Source organism: Macrobrachium rosenbergii, chromosome 36 (genome assembly GCF_040412425.1).
Source record: "Macrobrachium rosenbergii isolate ZJJX-2024 chromosome 36, ASM4041242v1, whole genome shotgun sequence".
NCBI lineage: Eukaryota > Metazoa > Arthropoda > Malacostraca > Decapoda > Palaemonidae > Macrobrachium > Macrobrachium rosenbergii.
Window position 1 is genome coordinate 13,926,033 of NC_089776.1, and position 20,903 is coordinate 13,946,935.

Here is a 20,903-nt window from a genome sequence, read left to right on the forward strand (position 1 = left end):
CTGCTCTTTATAACTGAGTATGTATGCCTTGCAAGGCATGAGAGAATAGTCAAAATATTAGGTTTGAAAACTGCATGACCATCAAGCTGTTCAGAACATTAACTCAAGATACAAGCTCTGGTCAGATATACACAAAGGTATTTAGAGTATTTATGATTTACAACATGCAAGATTTCAAATAATATGAATTGAAGTTTTCCATACCTTTAAGGAGTTTAAGAAAATCATGATAACATGAAATGTGAATGTGCATTTTCATATTTATCATCAGCTTAACTGTATGAAAATATTAGTTACATAAATGTAAGGAAATGCCATGGCATCTGAGAATTTACAATAAAATAATTGTAGAAATACCTTTAGTCACACGATTACAGTAATTTGCTAAATTCCAAGAATGTCATGTGGCATAACACAAAAGAGCACAGCAGCAAAAAAGAGGGAACTATATAATAAAAACTACAAGAGTGAAACAACACAATGTGTAACACTTCTCTTTATTAAACCACTCTCATTACATTTTTGTACATTATAACAGGTTCTGAAGTTTTATTCTTGGTGCCTTTCATCCTGTTGTAAAAAAACTGAAAGCAAAATCAAAATTTTGAGATCAGTTGGTCAACGTGTCCTAAATAAAAACTTGAATAACACCCATGTCAATGACAATTAAAAAAAAATATCATTAAAAATCTGCACTAAGGGTATGCAGTACATATGTTGCTTAGCAGTACTTTTAAGAATCCCAGATCAGGCTAAAATGAATTTTTGTTTTATTAACCATCAATGCTTTTTCAAAATTTAGCAAACAATTTGTCTTTTGTCAATTGTGGAATACCACTTCTCAATGCCTTTTACAATTCCACAAACAAGTTCACCAATGCTTTCTAAAATTCCAAAAAGAAGCTTTGTGTATTTTGGCATCTATATTGCTCAGCAGTGCTTTTCAAAATTAAAACTTTCAAGTCCTTGGTCAGCAAATCCTCTTCAGTAAACAAATATAGCATCTACACATCAATTCTGAACAGTTAAATAACTCCTTGAGAAGGTACTGTCCCTTAAAACAAGTAAAATAAATCTAAGCATCTAGTTACTTCTCTTTATTGATGTTTTCATATTTATATTAAGACATGGGGATTTTGTGGTGAACACTAACAAACTGTAGTCACAAAAGCCATCCTTACTGGCATAAGTGAATACTGTACTTCACTATATATACAAGATGCATTCAGATGAAATGTTAACTTAGCTGATTCAAGTAAGTTACAAAAGTCTGAATACCTATTTTGAGATAGTGGCTTAGCTATCACACTAGACCTACATAATAAAAAAGAATATCTCTCAAGTAATTCTTTCTCAAAAAGAGAAAATACAAGAACATTCAATGTGAAGGACATTCAAAATACAGTATCATCATATGATGCTTGATTTTGTTATCTGGAAATGAAAATCACAGTCAATAAAGGGAAAAGGGTACATGCTCAAATTTTCGAGCATTTGAGCATACAGTAACTCAAGGATTTGTATTTTATGAAGATTTGCACATTTTTTTTTTTTTTTTTTTTTTTTTTTCCCTTCAAAACAACCAAAAATATCTGAGAGGAAAGAGACTGAGATAAAAGAAAACTAATCTACTAAAGCCAAGCTAAACATATGACCCATTATAAATTTGTTTCTCCAAGTCTGCAGTTAAAAATTTTAGCAATAAGGGTAAAACAATAAAAGTTAAAACTTCTTTAATTGGTATACAGAATTAGCCAAAAAGTACTGTCTTCTAACAGCAAAATATATGCCTCTTCAAAGAAATATCTGAAATAATGAGGCTCACTCAGTATAAAAAAGGGTCACTTAGTAGGTGAGACTTTAAAACATTTCCAACCACAACATCCCATGAGAGATGTTGATTACTAAATACAGTTCATTTAGACCAGTGAACTAAAAGACTCAAGTTCTCATAAGGCTAGCCAACCATGACAGAAAAAGAGGAATTATCACAACACTGGATTTTGGTTACAGGGTCCTTACTGTACCACTTGGTGAATAAATATTATGCTTTTTCCTTTCACCTAATTACCATCTATACGTTAAAGGCTTCTGTTTCCTAAAAAGAATGTCCTTATGCTACATACCAGAAAACTTGTATCCTTATGCTACATAACATAAAACTTGTAAGAAAATGAAAAACATGCCCAAAATATTTTCAAGATTAACTTCCTACTGAACACCTGATGAACAGTGTGATGAATGTCCTACTGAACACCTGATGAACAGTGTAATGAATGTGTAAATATATCAAAACTATGTAATATTCTTCAGTTGATATGATCCACATCTAATTTACAAACTCCAGCAGCACTTTCTAAATGATTAAAAGATTATTTCCTGGTGAAGACTATGAAGAACAGCCAAATTCTATAAAGACGAGATAGAAATGACCCTTTTCCCGAGCATAAATCTTGATATTTTGTTAAATGTACACTAAAAACCTTTAAGCTTTAAAAGGAGTACTGTCCTTACATCAGAAGGCATGTAACTAAATTTAAATTTCTATACAGACTATTTGTATCAGGTTTCCTGGTCTGAAAACTTTGCAAATCTGGTTTGTTGCAGTTGTGCTGCCAGAGAGATAATTAAAATGACCCTATCACAGTATATTGGAAATCATCAGACCTCTTGGGGATAAACAACAAATTTGTTTGCCATTCTGCCAACACTGTACTATCAGTAAATCCCTTTGTAAGAGCATAAGTTGGGAAAACGGATGAAGCCAGGCCTTGCGTTATTGATTGTAACAATTACAATTTGGCTTGTGTGGGGGAGACCAAAAGATATCTTAAAAAGATGCATCGGGAAGTACAAAAGAGCCATTATGTTGATAATAAAAATAATGCACTAACCACACAATATTTTAACCGCAGAATAAATTTTAAGGACAGGAACCTTTTATACAAAAGCAATAATGTAAAGCACTGTGGGGTCGTGGAGGAGGTAAATTATTTCAACACCAACGGTGGCTGGGGAAACATCTTTCAAATACTAAGACGATAGTACAGTAGTCCTTGTAAAGCGTAAAAAGGCTCTTCAATGTATTTTTAACAATGTGTACATCACAATTTATACTCAAGAAAAGGGTGTTACTTTATGCTCACTAGAGTCTCTTGAAGTATACTGCAATTTCAACCTTGCCTTCCAGTTATAAATAACAACAAATGACACTACACTTTAGTAAAATTCTAGGCCATATCTGCCTATCAATAAACTGGGAATAAAGTACTGATTATACATTACCACTTAGTTATACTAATAATGAACAACACTTTTCTTATTTCTTTAGCATTATTTCTGGATAGTAACCCTTGACATTTTTAACAGCTACAAAAGTTATACGCCAGCACTATTATACTTAAACTTGTACCAATACCAACCTCAGTAACATCATATCACACACATATTATTCCAGCCAAAGTTCTCACTGATATTATCATAAACATAAACAACATTACTGTATTAATTTTACTGGTACCTTTGCTCTGCATATGACTGGACAGCCTAATCAAAAGAAGCTAATATAATGTGTTTTACACAATGGAAACATCCCAGAATTTTTTTGATATACCAATGTGCATTGCAAAACAATCTTTTCCATACATATAGTACCTTTGGGCACAAAGTTAAGATTGCAAACAATTTTTAAATTTTATCAAATACCATCAGATATTCAATCTGCAATTTCAGTGTAACAAAATCAATAAGTGTCAGTTTTCCGGCAATTCACAACTCAGTTTTAAACATTAACCTTCCTTAAGAAAATATTAGAGCCAAAACTCTTCATTAAACAAAACTGGGTGAACATTTTCACAGTATACTATACCAGTTCTACAATACAGTAGTCTCATCAGTCCTTTGTTCCCATCTAATGTTAACACCCATTAGAATATAATTTCTTACTGTTTTGTCATCTCACAACTATATAACTAACCACACAAATGTGTTTGTAAAGGTAGTGTGTCTGTTTCTGTATAAATCAATTGTTAATCCAATGGCATCTTATTCAGGTAAACTAAGAAATATGGTTTGCATCCCATGACACAATTCCATTAATTTGCAGTTGATATGATTACATGAATAGCAAATCATAGTAATATATACAAGGTAAAAGTACTGAAGGCCCTTGAACCTCTAGATGTTTCCCAAAACATTCCAGCCAATCTTAGCATTTTGTGGCCACACCTCTTTCAAATTAGGGTGTACAGAACTTGCACATCTGAATGAGACTACTTTTATCAGACCAAAAAATTCACTGCACTAGAGAGGAAAGATGGAAAAGTTGAACAATTATATGACGACCGATTTCCATACAGTAATCTCATGACAGATTACGTATAATGAGAAAGGGGGGTAAAAAAAAAATATTATTATCAACACATACTATAACCAAACCAACAAGTCAACATTCTTAACTCCCAGGAGGTGGCTACCCTATACGGTTTCTTTTTAGTAAGCATCTTGTTTAGCAAATTACAAAAATCTGAAAAATCAAACAATGGAGTATAAATAAGTGTTGAAGATTCTGACACAATATATTCCCAATCATTAATATTCGTTGTAGATGTAAAGTGGGCAATCACTTAAAACATTTACAACTGTTGTTCCATACTCTATGACTGGGTCATGTGGGTTTTTATCAAATACCCGTGGGTCAAATATGAGTGAACAGTTGGAAAGAGGACATCACCGCAACTCACAGATAGGTTTGATCTGTTTTCATTTGTTACTGTTGTTTATATTATTCCAAAAACTTTGCTATTTACTGAGGATAATGGGTTCTAAATAAGGTAAGCAAAAATTGAACTTTTGGAGAAAAAATGAACTTGAACTTTTGGAGAAAAAGGGAACAACCTTGTGACTATGACAAGGTCTAAGCGTGGGAACACAAAGGAAGAAATTTACATATGAGACTAATCCAAATAAGGGAACATGAGGCTTACATAAGTTAAAGAGCTACAGTACCATATTACCAACCAAAACTAGATGTTAACCATGCAACGCTACTGATCAAAACCCAGAGATTTCACAGAAGTAAGTACCTTCAAGTACTCACTTCACATTATGACGTACACCCAAGGTTACTAATACTCCATTAGGTTATCTAGCAGAATCTAATAGGTATTAGCCTACAGATGCAACAGGGAGTAAGTATGACATATAAAACCATAGTTTACATTAGCAGTAAAATGTGTAACGTATAAAACCACAGTTGACATTAGCAGTAAAATGTGTAAATTAACATGTACTATATTAAATGTGCAAAACAGGAATGAGTAACAAATGAATTGCTTTATACACATCAAGTGTTTATACTATATACAGTGTTACTAATTTATATCAACAACAAAGTATACTTATTACCAAACAGAGCTACAATGACTAAGATTTAATCTAAATCCTCTAACTGGTGACAGATTCCATTTCCTCTTCGACATTTTCCGATGTTGGGGTACTTTTCAATCTCTTATCTTTACCAGGAGTCACATCCATCTGTTACAACATAAGAAAAATTTACTAATTGTTCATAATAAATATGACCTGAAAGATCCTTCATACATAAATACATAAAAACATACATACAAATGATTGCAAAAGATCAAGAAGGGACTTGATCGTCAATAAAAACAATGGTAGAAATGTCTAAAGGGTCAACTCTCCTTGATGGATGTAAAGCACAAAAGCTGAATGTGTGCAAAAGCGTAGTAGGTGCGAAATAAGACAACTGAAATGTTGAGAAATGCAGATATGTAGATGTGGTAACAAAGGATAAAGTGGGTGAGGATATACCAAGAGTAATCTGGGGTGGTTTGGTTGCATGGAAAGGATGGAGAGGAAGGACCTTGATATCAAAGAAGAGCGAGTGTGTGTGTGCAAGACACGTCAATCATATAAAATCAACATACCTTTTCCTTCCTGTCCTTCTTTAGCTCTTTCGCATACTCGATATGCTTTGGCAAACTAATGTACTTTGCTGGACGCTCCTTTTCATACTTCTCAGCCACAGGTACTCCTGAAACGAACCATTGGCAAAGCATTCAATCTCTGCTGAAAGAATTTTCAACACCACAAAATTAAATCAATCTCTACATGATTGAAAACTTCAGTTTTATGAAATGTAACTCAACAGAGAAAGAAACAGAACCTGCTGGTGAAATTTACTTAAATTATTCACTAAAAGGTTCTTCATGATTCAGTTACTTTAACATTTTGTTTAGTTACTGCAGGAGTTTATATTTGCTACAAATGTTTCAGAACTTATGTTTTTTTATTTTAATAAGACAGGAATACAGTCTTTGCAAGTTAAATTTTACTTAAGTAATATTTTTTAGTAAAATCTGACAACATTGAATGACCCAGCTACCTGATTCTGCTAAGTAACAAGGAGATGTAAGGTCTGATCAACTTAGGGAGATCTTGCACTAATTTATAAATAAAATGCATCATACTCCATTATTTTAAATCATGACAAATACTTACCTAAAATTTCAGGGAGCATATATGCTTTCAGCCATCCAACTAACGGAGTTGGTCCATGTGTGTAGTGAGTGTCACGATTGTAAAACAAAATTCCATCTAACTCCACGGGGAAAGGCAACTGACCTCCTTCACCAAATAACTTTGACAAACTTTCAGGCGATGACTCATAATAGGGAAGTCTTTCAAATCTATAAAGAAGAAAAAAGTATAAAACGACATTAAGTAAAAATAATGTCAGACTCGAAGAAAACTTGATGGAATGGTTTTGTAATGCAGACATTTGAGATGGGTATGCAACTGCCCTTGCCTACCTTGGGCCTGAAGAAAAGGTGTTTCCTAACCATAAGAGATGTGACAGACTGGGCTTCTGGAGGATGAGAGCATTAAGAAAAGCAGAAGCAAGAACAGAAATCCACAGCTTGTCAAGAGAAAGAAATAGTCACTAAAGTGTGCAATCCAGGGATTATCTATTCTCAACAGGTATACTTGAGAGTAGGGGGCTCATGAGTTTCTAAAGCCACCTAATAGAACTCTCTCCATGAGCCTGATGAAAGAGTAACCTCTACAAGAAAGACAATAAGCTACCTTGCCATAGAGAGAATGCAGACTGACTGAAGAGGTAAAGGTATGAGTGCAGATCAAGTGTGCGTCTTTGAATTAATCATACTACAGTACAGGACACAAAAGATAAAGCTTTGCAATTATACGTTTGAGAAAAATATTCTGTACAGGAAAGCAAAGGACCAACATAAAACTTCAATAAATAGGATGAAGAAAAGAACTCGCATCTAAACATATCAAATTTTATTAGAAATAACCATAGCAGCTTGAAGTACTGTACATGTATCTCTCTAGGACAAGCTTAAAGTAAACCTCAGAGGTTCAATTACATTACCATAAGATATAATACAAGAATTGAATGGTAAAGAAACAGAAATATTTAAAAACTTTCTTTACTACCTCAAATTTATAAGGTTACTTTTTCCTTACGTAATTCAACAAACATGAGCACATCCGATCAATTTACCAGTGTGGTACAGTTAATTTGGCACAATCCTCAAAGGCCTTTGCAAACAAGAGAAAACTAAAACTGATTTTTTACCTCGGTGTAAGAGAGAAAGAGTGTCTGTACTATAACAATATTACTGCTCTGATATGAGGACTAGAAATAGTCATTTGGGTCAAATATATTCCAGTCATCTCCTTTAACTAAATAATCTATTTTATCACACGTCATCTATATTTTACTTTGGCAACAAAGTGGATTAATAAGCTGGTACTGAGATAAAATTAAGAAGAGGAGCAACAGCAAAAATGAAGTGGAAGATATTGCTGGACTACTGGTAAACATGAGAATCCTTAATCAACACACCAGAAATCTAATGCATACACAGTATAGGGAGTGTTATTCTCAACATGACAAAAACAGTCACTCAGAAGAGACGTGACTACAAAATGCTGAGATTTATAGTTGGAGTTGGGACAATCCACAGTACAGTTGAGCATGATGCCAAGGTGGTTCGACAATATATGAAATTTACGGACACAGCCCAAGCACTGGGATCCTCAAGATCATCAAGTACCTGGATATTGCAAAGAGGTGTGGAGGCCAGATGCTGGGTAACAGACTACTGTCTCAAAGGCAGAGATGGTCTGGGCATGTGATCAAAAAATGAAAGTTGTTAGTAGAAAAGTAGACATGAAAGTACATAGAAGGAAGAACAGTAATTGAAAGGTACTGAAGATCAGGGAGAAAGGAAATAAATGAAGACTGAACTAGACTGAAGTGTTGTGAGAAAATGCACAAGGCAGACTAATGGGGAAACCAGACAAAAATGTTAACAATAATGAAAGGGATGTCATCTGTTATCTCTCTTAGGAAACTTGAAGAGGATCTACAAAATGTGTGACAGAAAGACCTCCAGAGTCAGAGTAATTTGTTATACAACTTTTCCTTTTGAAGAGTTTAGATAAAGTAGATTAAATAAAGCACAGTGTTGATCATTTCAACATCTGATCACTAGAAACTATAAACTTTTCATCTGCAAGAATTTTATTAACAGAGTTGTTGTAGAAGATATACTGGTGTAACAATGACCTTTAGATGTGTAAAACATTATTGATACCTGCACCTTTCTGGGTTGAGTTGAATACTTTAAAGTCAGCCTCCTCTTATACTGTCCTAAATAAGACATCCAGTCATTCCACATAATCAAAAATCTTTTAAAATTGCTTACCTCATTGGATTATACTTGGATATTTCACCTATACCTACTGCTTCTTCTTCTAATCTTGACTTCAACCATTCAAATCTAAAGAAGGTCTGCAAAATGAACACCTTACTAATACCGCACATATTTGTACAAAGTAGAAATTTGCATTTCAATCCAATTTTTGAGTTTCATAAATACAAAGCAATGCTTTAAATTATACATTTTGCCACTGACACAAACTAGAAGGAATATAACTATTAAAATCAATAAGAGTGTGGCAATTTGTCCTCAGCCTGCCAAGCTACACTAGAACCAGTAAATGGACAAACCAGGAGTTTTATCTTGGCTACAACTGAAATGTGGAATAGTTTGCCTGGTGCAGCTGCAGAATCCTCTGATCTTCAAATATTTAAGCGAGGAGCAAATTCATTCCTGCTGTCTGTTGATGTCTTCTGAATTTCAGGTGTATCTTTTATTTTCTAATCCCTCATACTCAATTATAGTCTGTTGACTTTGTCCATAAAGGTTTTCAGCTGAAGATACAAAGAAAGAAAATAAAGTGCCTTGTCTGCTGACCTGACCATAGGTGCATGGCAACACGAAGGTATGAGCCTCAACATAATACCAAATATCCAGCATAATACTCCAGACTTTGGTTTGTGTTGGAACACTGATGAATGATGTACCAAAGAACTATCTTTCCAACTGTCACCAAAGGTTCTGGCTTGAAATCTTAGATATCTAATTAAGTCCATCACAACCAGGTGCAAAGGGTAATTTGGTAACTCAACACATCGCCCATGAACCTGTTTGCCTGATAACTTATACTGTAAGTATAAAAGGAAGAAATGTAGTAGATTACTCATACCTTAAGGACATTAACCTAGATAAAGGCAGGTCCCCATCCATAACTAAGGAATCAGATGAACAATGGATAAGCTGAAAGACATAAAAGCATTGAAGTCTGAGGGCACACACTAGGCACAAGGAATACTCTCTATTAAGGTATTCTGGCAATACAGATATCCTAAAAATTTTATCTATTCATCAAAATTCAGTAGTTGTTTTTTTCAGAGGAGCCTTGCTCAGTACAGTAAAGGCAGTCCCTAGTTAACAGTGGGGGTTCCAATCCTGGGTGAGCACTGATATCCGAAAATCGCCAATATCCAAAAATCCGTGATAACCAAAAATCACGATAATTATGGTAATAAATGGCATTTACAATGTAATGAGTGCCAATAAACTGCATAGCAGCGCCGTTAACCGCTTACTAGCGCCAATAAACTGCTTTCTGATGCCGATAAACCGCTTCCTGATGCCGATGAACTGCTTGCCCATGCTGACAAACTGCTTGCCGGCGCTAAACATTGCTTGCCTTCGGCAAAAATCGGGTTAACAACACCATTAGCCATGCCCCGTAAAACTGAAGCACTAATAACTGGGGGCTGCCTGTACAATGCATTGAGGCACAGTAAAAGACAAGGTGAATATATTAAAATCATAAAAATCCACTAGTAAACAAAACACACAAATAGTAGCAAAATAAAATCACAATTACACAAGAAAAAGTGATTAGCAACAGAATTAATATATCTATGAGTCATGCAAAACAGAATGTGTAAAATTACAAAGCAACTGCAGGTACCTCCATATGTGATGGGTACATTATTCAACATAAGAAAAATTACAAGGCAAAAATAATACAAAACTGCTTACCTGATGATAATAAAGCAGATTGCTGACAATAGCAAGCAAAGCTCAAGAAATGAACAGTGAATACATGTACCAAAATTGTACAGAGGGCCAACTAGTTGACATCAGTAATATAACTCTAATACCTTCGCTTAAGGGTACAGTACCTAATTATGAAAGTGGAAAATTAGGCACAAAACACTAAGGGTACAGACTGGAAAAAGCACACATTACAAAAGACCTAAAATCTCAAGATGATTAAAAAGTTAATTATTTGCAAATAGCACCACTTTACAAAACCAGTGATCCAAGAGGACAGCACTAGAGGCTGCTCATAACCTGCTAAATAAGTAATTGACTTTTATCACTTACAAAATATTAAAGTGAAAAAACAATAAAACACGATTATGAAAATGTAAAATAATCAATAATAACTGCGAGAACAGTGATCCTCATGGGAAGAAATCACATGGCAACAGCAAACACAACTGATGACCCTGCTGCAAGTTCATATAAATTATTATTATCATTATTCATATGATAAATTCCTACTCATATGGAACAAGTCAACAGGGGCCACTGACTTGAAATTCAAGCTTCAAAGAATATGTTCATTTGGAAGAAGTAACAGAAGGTAATAGGAAATATAGAAAGAAGAGATCAGTTATTAGAGAAGGAAAAAGATAAATTAATAAATAAACAAATAAAAAATAAATTAGTAAAATACAAAGTGAACTTCACTTAGACTTTTGAGGTTCCAGTTGCACATCCTCAGGGAGACTATTCTACAGTCCAACAGTGTGAGGAATAAAAGACCCCTAGAATTGAGATGTTCAAAAGCACAGCACATTTACTACACACTGTTGCTGCGATTCAATAAATCTGGTTGCTTCCAACATGGAAAAGTGAATCAGGGATCTATAGTGATAGTGAGAGTTCCCTACTAAAATACAACTTACAAAAAACAAGAGGCCGTACTTGAGAAACCAGATGGCATGCGTGTAATAAAACCACTTATTCTGTCTGACAGACTAAACACTACAAACCTCAGAACATTTATCATATGACTATTTGGCTATATGTGATTGGTGGGGTTGTGATGAAAAAAACTTCTGACAAATGTTTATCACATGAATATACCTTATAGAAAGTTACCTCTATAATTTTTCTCTATTTCATTAGATACGGAAATAACCTTGGACTTTTTACTGGAAGAACTGTTATCCTGAATTGAGAGAGAGAGAGAGAGAGATTTCAAACTTTCCTCCAGAGGGTACTGAGCAATAGCAAAATATACCTATGGTCAGCTTTTGCATACTTACATCACATTCTATCACAGGCTGATTGAGCCAGCACATTACATCAATCACATAAAAGGTCTTGTTGATTTCGGACCATATGCAGTCCAGGAGAGCATATCCCATGTTGTTATTTCGACGACTGCCTCCAGGGAGCAGGGACGGAAACTGGTTCACCTGGTATCCAGATTTTGTGTAACTTCGTGTCCTGCCCTATTGAAACATTGTCACAATTACTGTACATACTTTTTCAAATTCCAAGTGGAAAGGAATGAGAAAACTAAGGTTTCAATTTTGAATGACATCAGGAGACTGGTTTGAATTTTACTGTTTTAAAAAGGCCATAACTTTGTTATGATTATTCATAAGAAGAACCTTATTCATATGGCACAAGCCCACAAGGGCCACTGCCTTGAAATTCGAGCTTCCAAAGAATATGGTGTTCATTTGAAAGAAGCAACAAAAGATAATAGGAAATACAGAAAGAAGGGAACCGTTATTAGAAAAAAATAAATCAACAAAATAACAAATAAATAGATAAAATGTAATTAAATTATAAAATACAAGGAGAACTGTTTTAGGGTAGATTGCAGTGTTTGTGATTACAGACAAGACAGAGCAGATGGCTCAATGTCCCAAGGCAGGACACAGCATAAATCAAAATCATTTTTAACTTAAATTCCTAGCAGAGCAAATGCTTAACCTGTTTCCATCCTGTACTTTCTAGAATCTTATTTTACTTGGTATTTTCACAGAAACTCATATCACAGCTACAGTAATGCTTACTTACTCAACTGCAATTGCTTTCTGAACTGCCAGCTGGGATTTTTGAAAGCTAAAGGTAACAGAAGTATGGTGAAATAATCAACCTAACAGAGCTAGTTAACACAACCAAATTCTTTGCCTTGTACAGTGGAATACTTCAACTTAACACATGGTTTGGGGGTCTGGCCTTTCTGGTAAGTAACAGATCCTAAATTTCAGCGTCCAGATACCTTGCAGTTAATGGCAATTCTACATAGTTCCTACCCTTAACTAACCTGTACTCTACATTTACCATTCAATATAAGACATATATCTACAAATGTAGCACAGGGAAAAATAATCATAATATGGTAAGTAAATGATATGTACAGAAGTCTGCTAAGCTGAGGTCCATAAGGTGAGGTGTCTTTGTAATAATAATAGTATAGTTACAAGAGAGGAACTTTAATTTCAGGATCCAATAAAAAAATTGCTGGTAATATTTTTACCCAAGATGTAACCTGATTTTAATAAACAATCAAAACTTCAGTTAATTCCTACCTATTATTCAAAGGCTGAAAATTATGATACTGTATAAATATACTGTCTATACAATTAAAATACTTGCGCAAGAAGTCAAACGCACCAAAACTTACCCGGGCTGACACTACCAAAGACCTTTTTCCTACAGGACAAGGAACTGTGAGGTAAGTTGCAAAGTTGTTTGGTACATCAACAAGCCATTCACTTAACATCAGAAAATCTTTATACTTCTTAGGACGTCTGTAGCACTCTTGAACCTGTTGAGATATGCGGAAGCCAATACTGTAGTTTGTTTGTTTACATTTTGTAGGAATTACACACAGGCTTAGCCAAACAAGTTTGTTAAATAAGGAAGTTAAAACTGAAGTAGGACGTGAGGAAAAGACATAAGGGAACTGATGAGAAGTACAAGATAAAGCAACATAGCTGAGGGCTAAAAGGTCACTTCATAGAACCATGTCACATTTAAATATGCCATAAACAACACACTATTTGTTGTACCTCACAAGAGGGATGTTTGTTAACACTTTTGCTTACAAATGACTGATATAAATGTCATCCAAATTTAAGTCCTTCACTTACTGATGATGTATAAAAACGTCAAAAAAAAAAAAAAAGATTGCACAAACAGGCAGACAAGATGAGGATCATTTTCAGCCAGTGTTCCTGATATTTTGTATACATATGTAACATGTATATTTATTTGTTTTGTACAGTTTAAGATTTTTATTCAATAATTACATTTACCTTTTTTCTGCGAGAGAGAGAGAGAGAGAGAGAGAGAGAGAGAGAGAGAGAGAGAGAGAGAGAGAGAGAGAGAGAGAGAGAGAGAGAGAGAGAAATATTTTTTATACATACATACCAGACATTTTTTTTAATATAGCTTTTTACTCTATAATTACATTATTTTTTTTCTGAGAGAGAGAGAGAGAGAGAGAGAATTGCCACTTATTTTATGGACAACTTGACGTTACTTTGTCATTCATTTTTTCATATTTTCCTTGGAATAATTACAACTTTGCAATTGCGAAATCTACATAATTTATCTGGGTAATTTATCTTTATTGCAAATAGTTTTTATGGAAGATATTTTTCTTTTGGGGAAAGTGCAGTTTTCTCTTATCTCGTAATTTCTACTTATTATTCCACCAACATAAAGTTATTTTGGGGACTTTTAAACTACTGTATAGAGCAATCATTCAGCTACAAATTGTAACAAATTGAGCAGTCTACCCTGAAAATTGTTGGAGCTAAGAGTCTGGACAAAAAGGTATAAGAAGTTGTCTGCGCATATTGCATGGGTTACTGGCACTTTTCTTACGGAAAACATGATGCTACTTTGTCATTAATTTGTTCATATTTTCCTTGCTATACTTACAACTTTTTCATTTCAATAACTAGGTAATTTATCTGGATACACTATGGATTTACAACGATTACTTTATCACCAATATCTTTTTGGCCAAACTATTTTTGGGGGAAAGTGAAAAATTTTTGCATATCTAGTAATTTCTACTCATTACTTCACCTACATATAGTTGTTTTTGGAAGACTTTTTATGCCATTGTATAGAACAATCGTTCAGCTGAAAAATGAAATAAAATTAAGCAGTCTACTTTGAAAACTGTTGGAGTTAGGCATCTTTGGCAAATGAGTACTGAACTATAAAAATTTTTTGAGCTTATCGCTTGGGTGACTGGCATTTTTCTTACGGAAAACATGACACTACTTCGTCATTTATTTTTTCATATCTTCTACTTTTTGCATTGCAATAACTGGGTGTGCTACGGATAAACAACGAAGACTCTATTCAAATATTTATTTTTTGGGAAATTATTTTTGGGGTAAAAGTTCAAAATTTTCTTGTATCTCGTAATTTCTACTCATTATTCAATCTACATAAAAGTTATTTTGGGGGGATTTTTTTATGAAACTATATAGAATAATCATTTAGCTGCAAAATGAAACAAAATTGATCGGTCTACCTTGAAAACTGTCATAGCTACTTGTCTTTGAACAAAGAAAGGTATAAACATTTTTACGCTTATAGCTCAAGCCACTGCCACTTCCCACAGATGTAATTGTTTATAAGTCATAAGCGAAACAGTTAATGAGACGAGGGAGGTTAAAAAAGCTAGTAACAATCTTCATAAACAGGAGAACTACGGTATATCTTTATTTTTCAACTTTTTTGTGCCGAACTTTGCATATGTGTCATGAGCTATAATGATTAGGGAATATTTTGTTGACACCTAAGTTGTAAAGATAACCTTCACTGTTCTGGTTGCCTATACGTAAAATAGTAATTCTTTCTTGTGTCTGGACTGATTAAAGTTTTCCTTCCTACATCTGAAAAGGACCAAAATTTGTAATACATACTTCTATATACAATTACTCACACTTTTATTATAATAGTAAAAGTTACCAGTGATACAAATACAGTATGCTGGCAAATGGCTCAATTATATTTATAGAGAACCATAATATCATCATCTCCACTGCTGACTAACCTGGTCATATTCCATATCATCTGAAGACTCGCCTTGAGATACATCAGTCTCTTCGATACTTCGAAGGTGAGACAATAAATCATATCGGGCCCTGGAAAATAAGGCTACAGTATATTAGTATATTTAGCTACAGCAGATAAGATATCTTCTAGGTAAGATATCTTCTCTTTAGGAGTTAATTAACTAGAACTGATATATAACTTGGAAGAATACATATATTTCAAGTTTTTGTACACACATATACAACACATCTATAGCATTTGTGACAAATTGCTGTTTACACACGAGGTAACATATCAGCTGCTAAGTGTTACTTGGAGTAAAAGTACTTCTCACATATTTTCCACAATCTCTACTTTCGTGCAATATATTGTCCAGTCCATATCTATGACAATAGCTAAACAAGACTGCTAGTGATAAATCTACAGCTCGATCCCAATGCTTGTAAAAAGTACCTATGGAAATGAATATCTGGAAATGTTGCATCTAAACAAGTCCATCCATCTCAGGGGCCTTTGGGATGATCTTAATGTGCAAACATTACAACATTCTTGTTATCCTACCTCAAAAAACTTACAATAGAAGGGGTATTGCCTTTAAGCGTGCTCTGCACAGTGCAATGACTGTTAAAATCTTTGACTGTTTTCTATCTTTTGTTTTTTTGTCAAGTTTACTTCAATCTCTTCTTGCTTACCTATCCAGCCTCTTCAGCAGTGTCTTGCCTCAACTATCACCCCTCACTTGAAAACAAATACTTTGGGATAACCTCATGAGTGGTAAGAGATGCAAGGGGACTTTCATGACAGATCTACTCATTTACGATTCATCTAACTCCGTGGTCAGGTGACACTACTGTCATCCACACTATTTCGACCATCTCCCACTTAATCTTTGTAATTATGTAAGAAGCACTCTTCCTCATCTAGGTCACTGCCTCACAAACATTCATCATGGGATATGAATTTCCTGCTGGGTGCCAACATCTACAGGGAAAACTTGGTGATGAAATCCTGGAAGAGATGGGTTTGCAAAACCCTTTACAGTACATTTCAAGTGCCTGAAGAGCATTCTTAGTGCTCAAACAAGAGCATTCTCTTTGATCTCAAGAGTTCAAGAGTGAGAATGAGAAGTGTATCATCAGTTCTAATCTGAACCACAGCACAGGACTATTCAAAACAACAATGAGTATGTAATTTAAACATAAAATATCGTATCTACTGTTTATCAAAAGTAAATATGAAGAGAGAAAAACAGTCGGGGTTAATCCTAAAGGCTGCAATGGAAACAGCAAATGACAAGCCACTACAGTTATTTGTACTTACTCTTTTCTTGCCTCTAAAACTCTCTTTCTTCGCTCCTCTTGACAAGAGCCAGAAACTTTGGCCTTGTACAAGGCAAAACGGGGATGTTCTGCATGAGGTGTATTTGGGTGGGGAGTCACTTCGACACTGCCAAAACTAGCCAGTAAATCATCCATTGTGAAAAGAGAACCCTGTAAGTATTTAAACAATGATTTATCGACATCAATGGCCTATTAGCAGAGGTCTCTACATCATAAAAACATATATCAAATACTAAATTTCAAAGCAAAGGCTACTGTCTAAATGTCAAGAAATTTTCAACAGCTACACTATACTGCTAAGAACCCCAAATGAAGAGGCACTTTGTCACATCTGGCCTTTTATTCAAAGCCTCTGTTACACTTCCTTGCTTTACTCAGTACAATGCCATCGGAACAAATTGACTTCCCAGTCTACAGGCCAAGATCAGCCTACCTATTTCAAGGTCTGCACCTTAATTAAGGAAGTACTGGGCATATACTAATAGCCCTAGTATACTGTGGACCTGCCAGTGATGTCAAATCTTTTTTTTTTCAAATTTGAATATCTTTAACAAACCTACAGATATCAGAAAAAATTTGCAGTGAAAAACCAAAGGCATTATTTTACCTTAAACCATTACCGCATTTAGCACTTGAAAATGTCATATCCCTGTTTTAATGTGTACTCTGTTAGTTTACATATGAGTATGTTTTGAGATAGTGGACCCTAGTCTTATATCCTATAATTTGGGGGACCACAATGGGGAAAAACACATAAGTGAAATACAAGGACCTTCATCCCATTAACAGTTCTCTTTCAAATTAAGATAAGTTTATGGAATGTATTCAAACTATCATGCACAATAGTAAGGAGCAGGTACCATAGCTTAGGTTAGGTTAGGTTAGGTAGCAACCTTATTATCCTTCATTTGCAGTGCATCAGGTTAGGTTAGGTGGGGGGGTCCAAGGGAGAGCAAAGCTCCCTCCCGGCTTAGTAAGGAAGAGGTCCCCAGGTTAGTTGTTATGTGGGGTGGTCTCGGGCTAGGTAAGGACATACTTGTCATGGTTAGACTTAGGTAGGGGTTCAAGGTTAGATAAGGACCTGGCATACTAACCCAAAACTGCAGCTTTCCCACTGTGGTCCCCCAAATTACAGTATATAATGGGAAGGGGGTTCAATATGCCTAAAGGTACTTAGGCTACCAGCAAAAAGAATATCAGAAGTCTGAAATGCAATAATAAGCTTAGTTTAAAGAAAAATTTTACCAGCGAGTGAAATAACATAGCCTGCAAGATTAGCCTTAGCCTATCCCATTGATGGCTCTCAATCAGATGAAAGTAACTTCATGGAATGTTTTCAGGCTAATAGCCTATACGCCTATATACTAAGATACGGACATTGTATCCTAGTTTGAGTTAAGTTCAGTCATTTGGTAAAGACACGAACGTCAGAAATACTGAAAGCACACATTATAAATATGGAGTAGGAAAATATTTTCAAGTCCAACATGCGACAGGTTAATGGCTTTAACGTAAAATTTTAACTTATTTTACCAGGGTAAGCATTGCCTATAACCCTAAATAGAGCACGCTAATTAGCCAATTATACAAAATAATTTATTCGTCTGATACACATACAAAACACGTCAAAGACAAAGATGGGACACTGTACGGAAAGTTTTCCGTACCCGGTAATCAGTTTCAATAATCTAATAATATTACATAATATAGTTTCTCTATAATATTATGCATGTAACAAAACTATATCAAATCTCTGAACATTTCAAAAATATAAAAAAAGAAAATTCTACCTTACAATCAAACTGGCTTTAGTATTATTAACATTTATCCGTTTCCTTACCTTGTACGAAGCTGCGGCCTGTAATAAATTATCCAATAACCTGTCTTGATTTATCCTGTAACAATCTAAGCATGGGAATGTTATGAATAGGTCACTCAAATACTTTTCTTCGGAATTTCGAGGCGAAAACTACACTAGTGACTAGTCAAATAACGACGTTATCGTGACTCGAACTTCAGGAATATAAGAGTACATGTGCTTGATTGTGCTTGGTAAACTTCAATTTTAGTAATGACTCTCCCTCTAACTAATTATAAATGGTGGTTATAAATTGTATTAAACGATTATGTAAAGTCTAAAACTTTATTAAATAAATATATTTATTATAATAAAAACAAAATTAAACCATGAAACTGGCAGGATTTTAGAGAAAGTATTTACCTGGGTATCTTCTAAAGTTTGTTAAGAAAGAGAACCCTTTATGAAAATGAAATGGAAATGCTATATTCTATCATCTATCACGGGAAAAATAAACCACTATCTCATTTATTAATACTGTACGCTTTTCTTCAAACCATCTATAAAACAGTACTCAAAGTTTTCATAGTACGAGCGTAGTAGTAGTATTTTGACAGAACTTCAAGGACATACCTCTGTAAGAGCTCTCCGATTATGCCCCCAATGATTTTATTTGTCTCTTTACAACCTATTGTGTTTATATTTTCTTTTTCGTTGTAAATCACTAAGTGATAACCACGGTAATCCTGTCTAATTGTTTGTCTGTTCTCCCTGTACAGATTTTCCTTATATATTTTCAAAATTAAAATCGAAAATGGTTGTCTACGTTACTTTGAAAACTTGAAATGATTCTTTTATTATTTTCAGCAGCCTCATTTTTTATAAAGAACGAATTCTAAAATAAATATAACAATCTTTAAATTCTGAAAAAAATCATTACAAGGAACATGTAATAAAAATTGATATCAGAATTACTTCAAAATACGGTGATACATAGACTTCTATAATACTTGCAAAAAAAACTGTAAACTGTGACCTGGTTTTAGCCTCTCTCTCTCTCTCTCTCTCTCTCTCTCTCTCTGTCACAACTGCACTGTAGGTAATATCTCGCACAGCCTAGAAGGCTTCTTGCGTTGTTCAAACCAGCCTGGAGGTTTGTAGTCCCATGGTTCTCTGCCACTGTAACTTACAGTCTCTCTCTCTCGTACTAGACAGATAGCCTACTTGTAGGGATAGTTGCTGGCATAGGCCTACCCTTGAGCTATATGTAAAACTTGGTCAGCCTAGGTGTCCTGCATAGGCCTATTCTTTGGTATCTATTGATAGGAGCTTATATTAACTGTAGAGAACATTTCGAACCGACACTTCTTTTTCCCTTTCTCGCCAAAACTTCAGTTCTTCTTTTATTAAATCCAATGACCGTTTCCAAACATATGTTTTCACTTTAGTCTCAATATTTTGAGATGCCTTTACTGTAGCAGAGGAACCTGTAGAAATTCTTCATGTCTATTTACTAATAAAATCTCCAGTTATTCCACGTCCTCATTCTTTAAAACTACTTTGGTTTTTGGTTTTTATTTTCTGGTATATTTGTCACCCATACGTTGGGGTTAATCTTCACCGTTAGTCCTACTTTTGTTATTTCCCTGAGTTAGTCAAATAAATAAATGAATAAATATCTGATAGCAGTTGATCTATGTAATCGACATGAAAGAGAGAGAGAGAGAGAGAGAGAGAGAGAGAGAGAGAGAGAGAGAGAGAGAGAGAGAGAGAGAGAGAGAGTAGTCTTTGTCAAGACTAGTTTTCAGTAAGTTTAAGCGCACCATATGGTACAGGGTGCCACTTTCGGTAGATTTACCAATTTAAAAAAGGAAGAAAATGTAACGTTCATGTTCCAAGAGCTAAATACGATTTACTTTCTAGTTCTGATTTCCTGCTTTGCCTTCTTCTTCTTCTTCTTCTTCTTCTTCTTCTTCTTCTTCTTCTTCTTCTTCTTCTTCTTCTTCTTCTTCTTCTTCTTCTTGATGAGAAGTATATCTGTCTGAATTGAGACATTATCTTGTTTTTAATATTTCTTTTTATTTAGAGGCCATCTATTACATTTTATGACTGAAATAATTTATTGGAGTCATTTGTTCCGTTAATGATGAGTCATTGAGGTGATCATTTGCAAAAAAAAAAAATTATGTTACAATAATGTATTCTAAACCAGGAAATTTTAATTACATCCAATATGCAAAT

The 20,903-nt window shown here is 34.5% G+C and overlaps 1 protein-coding gene across 2 annotated transcripts in view; it reads right to left on the reverse strand.

Moving 5' to 3' along the window:
- Nucleotides 1-479: 479 nt before the first annotated feature.
- The window catches only part of Snup (snurportin-1), a 38,948-nt gene continuing 18,524 nt past the window's right edge, over nt 480-20,903 (reverse strand). The window contains exons 1-9 of one of the 2 annotated variants that reach the window (XM_067134618.1): nt 18,705-18,951; nt 16,845-17,014; nt 15,523-15,613; nt 13,126-13,269; nt 11,750-11,938; nt 8,760-8,845; nt 6,523-6,710; nt 5,949-6,055; nt 480-5,535 (exon numbers count right to left, since the gene is read on the reverse strand). In XM_067134618.1, coding sequence (XP_066990719.1) covers nt 5,446-5,535; nt 5,949-6,055; nt 6,523-6,710; nt 8,760-8,845; nt 11,750-11,938; nt 13,126-13,269; nt 15,523-15,613; nt 16,845-16,999 — 1,050 coding nt within the window. In that variant the 5' untranslated portion in view covers nt 17,000-17,014; nt 18,705-18,951 and the 3' untranslated portion in view covers nt 480-5,445. Of the gene's footprint in view, nt 5,536-5,948; nt 6,056-6,522; nt 6,711-8,759; nt 8,846-11,749; nt 11,939-13,125; nt 13,270-15,522; nt 15,614-16,844; nt 17,015-18,704; nt 18,952-20,903 lie in introns of those variants that run through there. The other variant, XM_067134617.1, reaches the window with a different exon arrangement.